Genomic DNA, 12881 nt, shown 5'->3' with positions numbered 1-12881 from the left:
GTGTATTTCCTTCCTTTACTCTCTGTATGGTGAAGAGTACTGTGGAGAGCGGCACTGTCGCATCTGTCTTGAAAGCTGTCAGTATCAGAACACTCACGCTGATGCGCTAACAGGATATGACATCACATCGCTTGTAGGTCTACCCGTGCATGCAGCTTGCCGTGGCACCGAAGTGTGGGTTTGAGCAAACACAATGATCAAATTGGTCTCTTAACCTGTTTGTTTGTATCAACGCTTAAAGTCTAAGGGCGCATTTAAAAACAATGAAGTACTGAAAACAGAAAAGCTTTTCCTTTGGATTTTTTAATTTTTGCATACATACAACAACATTGTCAAAGCGATCCCCCTTTACATGGAAATATGATGAAAATTAGTAAAAACGCTCTATTTTGCATGCCAGGTCAGTAGTTAGTGATGTCACACGATGTCCAAACATGCATGCACACGACACAAAATTATATTATTTATTTACATATAGAAGTTAACCACTCATTCAGTTAAAGAGCACCTATGGTTCGATTTACGATTTTACATTTTCTTTGTTGTTTATTAAGTGTGTATTACGCTGCATTTACACCAACCGCGGTAGAGGCGTGAAGCGCGAGTGATTTCAATGTTAAGTCAATGTGCAGACGCGTTGACGCGCGTCAGGAGGTCCCGCGGCGCGGAAGAGGCTCCGCGCGCCCGAGTTGAAAAATTTGAACTTTGGCAGAATTTCGCGCCGCGTTAACCAATCAGGAGCCTGCCTGCTGCTGTGGTGGCAGCCCCGCCCGGAGTCACTCACTCAACCAAGGCTTGATATTGTCTGTAAGCAGTCACTCGGAGTTATATGACACAAATTGTTATTTCTATAGAGGAGACAGGAATAAAAATGACCTCGCTTGGAAGAGTGTCAGTGAGGACTTTGGGCAACCTGGTTAGTTGTAAATACACACTTCACTTCGTCACGTGACGTTTATCGACCCGCGCTGTTTCTTTTCCCCCTATAGTAAGGTTACCAAATACAAACTGGTAACTCTCTCAATAAAAGCACAGTCAACATAAGTCATCCTACAAACAGACAACCGCATAGCACTTGCCCCTCCCACAAGAAGCGGAGTTTGCCTCTGACGCGCGTCAAATGCTTGCTTTTTCCGCGCATCTACTCCGCTCTACATGCGCGAATGCATCCAAATTGTTCAAGCAGCAAACCACGCGCAGTAGACGCGATTTGGACGCCCAAAACGCGTTTGGTGTAAACTCAGCATTAGTACTTGTTAACAATATGCAAAAGGTACAAACCCCAAAAAAACGATGACATGAGTTATCGTCTCAAATGTCAATCTTTTTCTTGGACTATGGATTGCAGGCAACAGTTTACATCCTGGTGATGTAGACAAGACCGACATTATCATAATTCCTCCCACTTCGGACTCGGCCTGCAAGTTAACTCCTGTTAGCATTGCATTGTGACCGAACCGTTCAAACATGGTAAGGAGCGTCACATTTCCTCCTGACATCAGAGGTATTCGGACCAATCACAACGTACAGATTAGCTGGCCAATCAGGGACACAGCGCTTTTCAGATCAATGAGTTTTGTACAAAATCAGTGCGTTTTAGGAAGAGAGGGATATCTGCAATTACAAAAATGTACGGTATGTGGAAATGTAAGTTGTTTTTGAACAATAAAACACGCAAACACAATGTATTACACCAAATACACAAAATAACTTTGTTTTTAGCAATGAAATAGGTGCACTTTAAAACAAAATCTCTGACTGATTAGACAGTAGCTTTGTTTGCATTACAGATTTGCGCAAAACTTAGCGTTTCATTTTTTTTAATGTTGACAAAAGACTATTGCGAAATGACAGTGTTTCCATTAACTGATGATATGCGACTGAAACATAGTTTTAACTGTTGCGATAAGTCATCTTTAACCAAAGGAGACGTAAGAGTTTTATCCAAACATTAATGCCAAGGAAAGCCACTTATACTTAGAAGCAGCAACGTATGTTTGTTTCTTGAAGGTAATAGTAGATTATTTTAAACCAATTGAGATGTAGGAGTGTTATCCATTATTGGCAAGAGAAAGCCTCTTATACTTGGGACCAAACATGTATTGAGGTGTTTCTGGTAGGTTTTAGTACATACCGCGTCACCTTCAAATAATGATTAGGTGACCTGAAAATGCCAATAAACTGTTTCCATTGGCGTTTTGCAAAATACACCTTTTCTGATTTGCCTGAAAACCACCTCATGCTAGTGTAAAAACATTTTTGTGACAAATGGGAGTTTGCGAAATTGACGCGTTTCCATTGGCCGTATTTTCAATTTGCAATGTCAATTTGAAGGGTAATGGAAACGCAGCTCGTATGGCATGGGCATCGGAAGCAGAAAAAAATGTGGGTGGGTCCAAAACATTAAATGGAGTATATGCCATTTTCTTGTATTCTGGTGACTTTTAATTAAAAAAAAAAAAAAAAAATGTATTGCCTTAACACAAAGTGAAGTTTCATTTATATGGACTCTAAATGAGCCAAGTGGAATGGATTTACGGAAGCAGCAGCGTGGAAGTCGGACGCAGAATGGATTTGACTGACGGCGCTCTGACAAGTGAACAGAAATTGCGCTAAATTAGAGAAAAAGTAAGAGGGTCCAATATCATTGATCTTAATGGTTCTGACTGATTATTTCTCACACTTAATATCACACCAGGTGCTCCAGGAAGCTTATAATATATTTTCTTCCCTAGACAACACATTGGTTGTAAAAGTAAATAAAGAATCCACTTGCATATTCAACATCATTCCTTACTGAGAATGGTGTGGTCATCCATGCCTTTCCTAACCAGACCAATAATGTTAACCAGACCAGAAAACATATCAAAGGTTTTGTACCATCTCAATTCCATCTGGAAAAGTGGAAAGTGTGTTTATGCACTGGTGGTGATGGTGTTGAACCGTTCACCACAATCGAAATATCTGCCGTTGTTTACTCATTCACGTGTCATTCCAAACCGCTATGACATCTTCTGTGGAGTTAATACGGAAATGATCTGAGTCACATGGGAAGATTTTTTGTTTTTGTTTCGTCTTTTGGCATGCTCACTAAGAACAGTGTATGTATAAAAGCTGTAAGAAAAGTCTTCAAAATTCTCGGTTTGGAGTGACATGACAAATACAGACAGAATTTACATGGTGAATTATTCCTTCAAGATCAGTAAAGCAGCTGGAGTTTATTTATGGGATGTAGATAACAGCCCATGCTGATTCTCCGCCTCATGTATTTATCGAATCAAGCATGCTTTCGTTTGCCACCGATAAACCTCCTGAAATGAAAATGGATTGACTACAGCGGAGCACTCAGCTTTAATGAAGTATAATTGAATGGCCAAGTCTTTTGTTTAAGTCTGTACTTATCAGATTCTCACAGCACACAAGAGCCACAGTACCTGCAGACTATTGTTTAGCTGTGGTTAACCTGCAGAATTTAAACTAAGAATGCATATACTGTATGTGCCTGGCTTAATGCCAAATCACTTGACATAAGTTATAGCTACAATAAGATCTGACATTATTTATTATGACCCCTGTCTGGTATGACAGCACGTGAACTTAAGGGAGGACAATGCAGTATCCATGGAAACCACATCATTAAACATAACTATGCTATTTACCGAAGCAGATGTGCACAGAAAAGTTACGTAATCTGTAAAACCATGATTGTTAAATATATAATACGGTGCGGGCTGTTCACCATATTCTAGGACACCTACATGGTACTCCATGAGGTATTGTTTTGTATTATTGTCTAAGACCATTGTTAATCATCATGCTTGAAATGTTGTGAATTTTACGCAGCAAATGAAAGGGACCAAACGCGCATCGGTCGGATGCTGGCGCCTGCGCCTCTGTCCTGTCTGTCCATCACTTAAACTGAATCTCAGCATCACACTGACATCTTTATAAGGTCATTCAACTGGAAAATGATATAGACGGGGGAGAGGTTGAAATGTAAACAGAGCAAGCGACCTAGATCTAATGAAAACAAGCACATGACGTGCCGTGACTTACCGAGCAGCAGCAGCTTCACCTCCCGCGCCGCCTTCTCTCCATCTTCGCGCAGGTTCTTGTCGATCATCTTTGATCTCTCGGCGGCCGCCTTGTCTTCCGCGCTCACCGTGCACCCCATGATCGAACCGTGCGCACCGCAAACTTGTGCTTTCCACACGATACGCCAAGGATTGTGACTTCAGCTCGGTGGGTCCCAAAACACAGAATCGTATAGACAGCGCACTGACGAACGAACGTGTTATAAATGCGCAAAATATATAAATATTTAAAAGGTTCGAGTTAAAATCGCAGGCCTGTGACTCTCCATCAATCGCCAGGTTGATTGGTTCGGACGCAATTAAAAAGTTGCTTTAGTTTTCCACCTAATCGATGTTCTTGTAGCGCCTCCGTTGAGATCAAATAGCCAGCGCGTCGTTCGCGCCTTTCATCTACCGCACACAGTTCCTCAAATAAAAAATCATTTGCGTTCAGTCGGGTGTCTTGGCACGCAAGTGGTCACAATTGTATCCAACTGGTGAGAAACTGAGAAACGCCAACCGTTCGTGTTTTTTCCGCGTGACTGTCTGAAAATCTAAAGGTTCTGCATTTCGATTCGGGCTTGGAACGATTCAGAATGCAAAAAAATCACAACACGAGCGTTTGGAGTTGCGCGTAACGCGGCAGCTGCTCGGTTCTGAGCAATAACCAAGACGTGCGGTGCAGCACCCACCCACTTATGAACAACTGCTTGAGAATTGTGGGAAATGCAGTAGTTTTCTTCTCTTTCACAACTCGCAGGCATCGGCATTTCTGATTCATTCAGCGACTCGGTTCATTCGGTGCGGTTGTAAGTGAATACGTTCAAGAAAACAACTTTTTTCCTTTTCTAACTATTTACAATCCTTATTACTATTTACTTCTTTCTCACTTAACATTTCTACATAAACCTAAACCGTGCAGCTTGTTCGTTCGTTTATTTATTTATTTATTTGTTTGTTTTATTTAAACATAGCCTATAGTACACAGCACCATCAAATGTGTCTTTGTAATGTGTCTATGTAGGTCTCACGTGGGTTTTAAATACTGTCTCACCACCACGACACAGTTAAAGTAATAAACATCCTTGTATCAATCTCAAGGTTTTAGAATCAGTTCGAAAGAATCGTTTATGCACCGGTTCTATTGACCGACTCATTATAAACCAGTTAAGGTGCTCAATGATCAGCAAACGATTACAATTCGGTGCATATAGTTTGTCAATGAATAAAACTAGGCTAAAGTTTCAAAATTTTTGAATGTATTATACAAGATTGTTCGTTTTAGCGAATCTATAACAGTAAACTTTTATTTGTTGTAAAAAAAATCTATTTTGTGAATGAAAAATAAATGTGGAGTCCCAGGTGACCTTAAGCACAAGCATCGCCCTCAAGTGTTAGGAAAAAACTATGACAGCATTATGAAAGCACTGCTGGTGTGTTTTCTATGATAAATAAATAAACATGAGTGTTTACTTCAGCGCTTTAACTTTAATCATTGTGGTGAATTATTGTGATTTTAAAATATCATTGTGCAAGTGTTCGCTGTGTTAGATGTTCGTTTTTTTCCTATAGCTAGGACCACAGGTTTGATTACCAAAATACACAAAACTCATTAAATAAATATATATATATATATATATATATATATATATATATATATATATATATATATATATATATATATATATATCTTGAATGAACTTTAAATCGCTTTGAATAAAAGTGTGCCAAATGCATAAATAATCTGTTGGTAGTCATAATAAATTGGGGCTGTCTAGTAAAATCCCAAACTCATATACAGCTTTTAAAACAGCGTTTTATTGTCAATGTTCTGCTATTTACACTATACAAGCTAAATATTAATTACAGATAAAAGCAGTTAACATTTATATACATTATATATGAATGAACTAAATAATCTATGCAAAACCAACTATACGAATTATACAGACGTCGAACTGTAAATGTAAATAATGCATATGCATTGAAAGAAAAGAAAAAACTTACAGTATTTTAAATCTAATGGCTGGAACATTGGGTTGCATAATTGAATTAAACAAGGAAGAATATCAGATTAAATAACGCTATAACAAACAGCAACACTTGATAAAATAACATAAACAAAATTTATCAGCTTTCTTTTTTATATTACTTAGCAAATTAATTACAGAATTAATAATATTCCAAATCCTTGCTTTTACTTAACTTAATGATTCTTTGGTTTAAGCAAATGCAATATACCCAGCAAGAAGTTTAAAAGATACAGTACTGAACACTAAGCAACGGAAAATGAAACAAGGACAATACTAATAATACAGTAAGTAGTGGATAAGTAGTCCGTTTCTACAAGAGATGTTTTTTTTAAATGTAATGCAAAGGAATGTTGACTTCAGTATTTTTGTGTAACTCAGCTGCTCAATAGCTGCCTCAAAATGAACACAATGTGTTGTACGGCAAGCCTTCGCAGACCACGAACACATCATAATGATTAAACCGTACCACTGCACCAAACATACAAACAGCTTTATTTAATAGTACCCCAACACTGTGTTACACATTTCAGCAGTTTTTGTAGCGGACCACTGCTGCCAAAGCCAAAACTGGGCACACAAATACTCAGCGTACAATACTATAAAAATAGGGCTGCATAACAACTAATTGCTTGCAGAAAAATATTTTTTGTTTATATGTGTGTGCACGGTGTATAATAATTATGTATTATGTATGTATAAATACACACATGCACGTATAATTTTAAGAAAAGTTAAGTATTCATATTTATCTATAAAATATAAAAATGTATATACACATTCTTCAATATATACAAGCATGTGTATTTATATATACACATAATAATTATACACAGTACACACACATATATGATGTAAACAAAATTTTTAATTCGGCAAACAATTAGTTACGATAAGTTGTTATGCAGCACTTATGTAAAACATTTGAGATACTGAGAGCCCCTATCAAAAGATAATAATATTAATATTAATACTGAGAGCATCTTTTTTCAAAAACACATTTTTTTCAGATACAGGTTAAATTACATCTATTTAATGTGAAACATGGTTACAATATATGCAATGCTTCCTCATAAATGTTCAAATGTAACTTTGTATTGTATGTAAATGACCACAGTTGTGTTGATGTAGGCCAGCATGATTTTCATAGACAAAAATGATAAAAGACATTAGATGTATACATTAATACCATAACATACACTAATACTCATCCAGTGAACTGCAAAATATATCTAAAACATTTAAATAAATATGTTTTTCACTGTTTAAATCTCAATGTGATCAAGGCACGCCTTGGATTCAATTTCTACCATGCATTCTTAAGAAAAACAGAATATATACTTTATAAAAGATACATTATAAAAATCTTCGCTTTGGCACGCAGTGAATTTGTGAAGTATGATAAACTGAACTCCTGTAACTTGTCCAGCAGAGCAAACTATCTACCAACCCATCTTTGTTAAATAACTATTATAAGAGATAAATCAAAACATTTACAATCTTCTTGCGCTATAGGCAAAGTAACCGAGAGATCAAGATATGAATATCTGATATATAAATATACGCGTCACTACTGTACAATGTATTTGCAGTCACTTCTAGATGATGATTGTATGTTTCTACAGTACAAGCAGTCAGGCATGTCAAGTGTAAGGGATTGCGGTAGATAAATCAAAGAAAGGGTTAATAAAAATGATGCCAAGCAACTCGAGCCAAAACAGCGCATTTGTACAGAATAAAAGAAGATGAACTTATCACAACAAAAAACAAAATACCAAATTTCACATTTACTTGGTTAACAAACCAATTAACATAGGTAGTTGCATGGTTGGGTTAAATATGAAAATTTTCTGGTTTCTTTTAACAATGCACTTGGGTTTGTCCAGCTTTTACCCATCCATGGGTTAAAACAACCCAGCATTATTAGTGATGATAATGATTGTTAGGTCTTAAAAATCTTATGAGGTTAAAAAACAGTCTGATCATTTAGTCCTGACAATCTTTTATCTCAATGAAAAACTGGATATTGTTATGTTGGTATAAAGCACCTTCTGTGTCATAAAAGACGTAAAAGAAAAATAAGGATAAAAAAATAACCATCATCTAGTATAAAACAGCACTAACTAACTCTCGTACAAAGGCACAAACACACATTCGACCGATTTTGTCCCCTAGTGGCCACCCAGAGAACTGCCGCTTCCTGTTGTCCAATCAATGATGATAAAGCTCCAACTCATTATCATAAACAACACGCCCAGTCCAGCGAAACAGGCAGCCTGAAAGAAAAATAAACATTTTAGGTCATAATCAGTGTTGCCTGAATTGAGCTATTTTTAAATAATTACTAAGAAGAAATTGTGTATAATACTGATCACTGACTGTAAAGTATGTATTTTATGTAGGAAAGAGGCATATTTTGAGTCGTAGTTTTGATTGAGCATTGATCTAGTTTTGTTAAAATACCTGGCAACCCTGGTCATAATCTTTAGTTGTTGTTTAAAATTAACATCACTATGCTCAGTGAGTTAAGCTCAAATATTTATATTTGAGTAATGTCAAAACATAAAGAGGGAAAGAAAAATATAGATTACAAAAAAAAACCAGTAACAAGGGATCTCTACCCTATTTTACACCTCTTGTCTTTATTACAGTAGACGTACACCCCAAAAATGGATGCCGGCAGAACAGTTCTTTAATGTACTTTTATCTCTATACTTTTATTGTGGATTTATAGGTGGTAATGAATCATAACTTACAAAGATTTTAGGGGTTGAGCGCATCGGCTCTTTATCCTTGGGAACGATACGGATGTAGAAGACAGCGGGGAAGATGAAGATGAGGCACGGAGCAGATGTTGCACCTGGAGAAATAAAGGACGGAACAAATGAAGATCAGTTAATAAATTGAATTTAATATAATCCGAGAACTTGTCTCTGTAAAAATAAGAAGTCTGCTTCAGCCTTATCGTAATGGTTCTTATAAAAAAAGGGTAATGCTTTCGGTTACACAGAATGTACAGATTTCAATAACAGCCAATGATAAATAACAATAATGATAAAATGGTGAACGGGAGAAATTCTTGAAAAAATATTTAGACATTTCATGCCAATTTTGTTTTAAATCACCTACACGGTAAAAAATATTTTGCTGCCTTAAAGGGATAGTTCACCCAAAAATAATGTTCTCGTCCTCATGTTGTTTTTTAAACCATTTTTTCTATTTTGACAAACACAAAAGAAGATATTTTAATAAATGATGGTAAGCACACAGCTGATTGTAACCATTGACTTCCATTGTGGGAAAAACAAATAAAATGGAATTTAATGGGTACCATCAACGGTGTGCTTACCATCATTTATCAAAAATCTTCTTCATCATTTAGCACAATACTCCCATAATATTTGTTTTCCTACTATGGTAGTCAATGAATACAATCAGCTGTGTGCTTACCATCATAATATCTCCTTTTGTGTTCATCAAAATAAAACGTGAAGATGAGTTAATGATGACAGAATTTTCATTTTTTGGTGAACTATCCCTTAATCCTAAGTGGCAAGTTGTTGTAACTTAAATAAGTTTAAATTTCTATAACTTAAATATTTCATTTTGATGTGTTGATGTTATGTAAAAAATTTAAGTTTAAATGACTTTTTGATTGTACTTAAAAAATTGTGAAATCTTATAATAAATAATCGTCTAGCAAGTACTTTCGGAGCAAAAAACTTTTGTTTCCCTCTTAATAAAAATAAAATGGCATTAAACTGACTTCTCTAAGTTCGGGCTTTTAAACCTTGCCACTGACCTTCTATTTAGCAGTAACTGAATACACAAAAATATTGATTTAACTTCACAACCCTTCCTGATAAAACAAGCAACGGTCACAAATGAAAGTCAGCCGCCGAGAGTTTCTTACCCATTCTGAGAATGCAACACCAACTCGTGACAAAAAACCCAAATAATAAAACAGTTTTTGCAATTTTGCATGACCGTCATTTAAGGCTGGGCAATACAGTAAAAAAATTATCACAAAAAATATGTTTTCTGTTAAAGGTTGATATCGATTATTATCACGATAAATGATAAATCTTTAATTCCGGTCAAATTTAAAGGCAGATTTTTGCTCCTGAAAAAAGTTAATTATTTTTAATTCAGAACATGACATACAAACGGTCATTATTGGCAAAAATTATATCACAAAATTATTGTTACCAAATTATCGCCCAGCACTACCGTCATTATTTGTTTTCCCCTTTTTTGTCATGTTCCCAACCATAACCGAAACTATGTTTGTAGTGATTGTCAGACTCACCGATGACCCCAAAGATGCCCAGGATGTTGGGAGCGAAGATAACCAGTATGTTAATAAAAGTCAGGATGATAACCGCGATGGCCACGTGTCGGATCCAGTTGAAGGCTTTGTTAGCAAACAGCATCTCCTGGATGGCCCTTCGAACCTTCAATAAGAAGTAACAGATTAATGCTGGAAAACATAAGATGAATGAATGAAGATCAATACAGCATACATGATTATTACTCTAACAGGGAAAAATCTTGTAATACTCACCGGAAACAGAACGATGGGCACGGTCAGGGTCACGGCAGTGAGCACAGCCAATCGCACGCAAAGGATGAGAGTATCATACGGGTCGATCCTGCTGTAGGTGTGCAGAAGTTCGGGTTCAACGTTACCTGCGATGAAATAAGGGTTTGTCAGTTTAATTCGCTGCGTTGAGCATTATGGATTTGGGCATAAATGTGTATTCAGAGCTGAACTTTCCTCATTTAACTGTTCAAGCAATAGTGCTTAGAAAGTAAAGTACAAGTTACAGGTGAAAATCTAAGTACTTACTGTAAAATGTTAGGTAGCCAAAGAGAGCGGCAAGGAAGTACATGACGTACATGATCAGGATGGAAATGTTGGAAACGTGCTGCATTTTCCTCTGAGTCGGGCTACAGGGACAGACAACCATGTAAAATTTTTGAATTTATTGAAAATAAATTCATTACCAATGCAGTTATTATACAGCGGCGAAAATAATTATTTGAAACATCAGCATTTTATCAGTAAGGGGTAAGTATTAAATAAAGTGTGTTCAATACGTATCCCTGTGTCATTTCACTTTATTTATTATGACTCAACTTGTATACTTAAATGTTTTGATTTCTTTGTATGAATTCAATATTTGGCTTGATGGCTACATCTGGTGAAAATAGCCCACTTAGAATACCCCTTACTGCTAAAAATGCTGATGTGTCAAATACTTATTTTCCCCGCTTTATTTCACAGAAACTTACTTGCGAAGCTCTGTGTAGATGGGCAGGACCTCAGGGTGGCACACAAAAGCGAATGCCAGTATAGGGATGGTATACGCAGTCTGTAAAGCAAACAATGGTGATTTTATAGTTGTACAATTATGCAATAATTTATGTCTAAATGCAATACTGTGTCGATATTGCACTGTACCTGTGAGTTTACAGTGAACATCTGTGGGCTACAGTGAGAGTCCATTTCATGTCCATTGTGGTAGCTATGGGCTTGGCTGACAGATACGTTTGAATGCGCATGTGCCAGCGTGCCATTGGCGGTGAACTCTTCAAAAGGGCACAGAATCTGAAACTTCTTATAGATGACCTACGAACAAATAAAAGATATAGGATGGATTAAAAAATATGGATGAATAAGCTTAAAAAACTAAAGCATCTCTATAAAGGCCTTCAGACCAAGAACAAACTGAACCAAAATCAACCATCGACCAATCCATCGATCTAAAATTGAAGCAATCCATTTTCTAATATACAATATAGAATGTGTGCAATTAAAAACCTCATTCATTTCTCACCTACTTTATAAACCAGAGTCACTATTTCATTTATCATACGTGTTGATATAATATAAAGTGATATGTTTGCGGTATAATTTATTCTTCAGTACCCCTTTGAGAGAAGTGTGCGGGCGAACTGTTACATCAGGCTGTGAAACTACACAGGTGGTGATTGTTTGAAATAAGCAGACTGATTTATGCCAAAGAAAATTCTGTTTAAAAGACATTCATGCATTAAAGACAAAAGGAAAGGGTCATGTGAGGATTTTAACCCTTTAACTGGTGCAAATCCCTTTGAGTAGGGGGGTGAAACATTCATTCAAATTAATGTAACTCTGTCTAGAAGCCTAATCTTGGTCTTGTTTTAAAGAAGACACTTTAGGGTTTTTTACAGAAAATTTTAAATTAAAAAAGTTATAGCAGTTTACATTTATTTTAATAATTTAAAATAATGCAACAACATATGAATTTCATAAATAAAATTATAAAAATGTTAATTTAAAAAAGTAATGATGTAAAAATTAAGCCATAAATATCAAGTAGTTCTGAACCAAATTTCAATTTAAAATCACAAAAAATTAGGTTTGCGTCACACTTTTAGTGGTTATACCAAAAACGGCCACTAGGTGTCAACGGTTTGCTGCATACTCTTGTCACAAATTAATAAATTACTGTCACTGCATTTTATTAATGCAAAAAGGTTTTTAAATATGAAAACTACATTCTTAGAGCTTTCCAATAATACATAGTTTGTCAACATTATGAATAAATAATAATTAATATGCATTCCTATGGGGGTAACAAAAACTGTCACTACATCATTCCTATCATCAGACGTGCTTGAAATAGGAAAACTACATCCTTGGAGCTCTCCAACGAAATATAGTTTGTCAAGATTGTTTAGGTTTATGCAAACTCCACAAAAAAGGGCATCAGACCCAGCCGGGGCTCAAAGC

At 36.1% G+C, this 12881-nt stretch overlaps 2 protein-coding genes across 6 annotated transcripts in view; both read right to left on the bottom strand.

Moving 5' to 3' along the window:
* The window catches only part of gnai2b (guanine nucleotide binding protein (G protein), alpha inhibiting activity polypeptide 2b), a 47824-nt gene extending 43061 nt beyond the window's left edge, over positions 1-4763 (bottom strand). Inside the window, exon 1 of the mRNA XM_065279571.2 lies at positions 4057-4763. Within this exon, the coding sequence (XP_065135643.1) occupies positions 4057-4174 (118 nt within the window). The 5' untranslated portion in view covers positions 4175-4763. The remainder of the gene's footprint in view (positions 1-4056) is intronic.
* A 1108-nt stretch (positions 4764-5871) lies between these two features.
* slc38a3b (solute carrier family 38 member 3b) overlaps positions 5872-12881 on the bottom strand; it is a 30870-nt gene continuing 23860 nt past the window's right edge. For all 5 annotated transcript variants that reach the window (XM_065279569.2, XM_065279567.2, XM_065279570.2 and 2 more), the window contains 7 exons: positions 11568-11735; positions 11399-11478; positions 10953-11053; positions 10668-10792; positions 10413-10557; positions 8860-8963; positions 5872-8379 (listed from right to left, as the gene is read on the bottom strand). In XM_065279569.2, coding sequence (XP_065135641.2) covers positions 8275-8379; positions 8860-8963; positions 10413-10557; positions 10668-10792; positions 10953-11053; positions 11399-11478; positions 11568-11735 — 828 coding nt within the window. In that variant the 3' untranslated portion in view covers positions 5872-8274. The remainder of the gene's footprint in view (positions 8380-8859; positions 8964-10412; positions 10558-10667; positions 10793-10952; positions 11054-11398; positions 11479-11567; positions 11736-12881) is intronic.

Source organism: Paramisgurnus dabryanus, chromosome 7 (assembly GCF_030506205.2).
Source record: "Paramisgurnus dabryanus chromosome 7, PD_genome_1.1, whole genome shotgun sequence".
Taxonomy (NCBI): domain Eukaryota; kingdom Metazoa; phylum Chordata; class Actinopteri; order Cypriniformes; family Cobitidae; genus Paramisgurnus; species Paramisgurnus dabryanus.
This window is presented reverse-complemented; position numbering and strand designations above follow the sequence as displayed.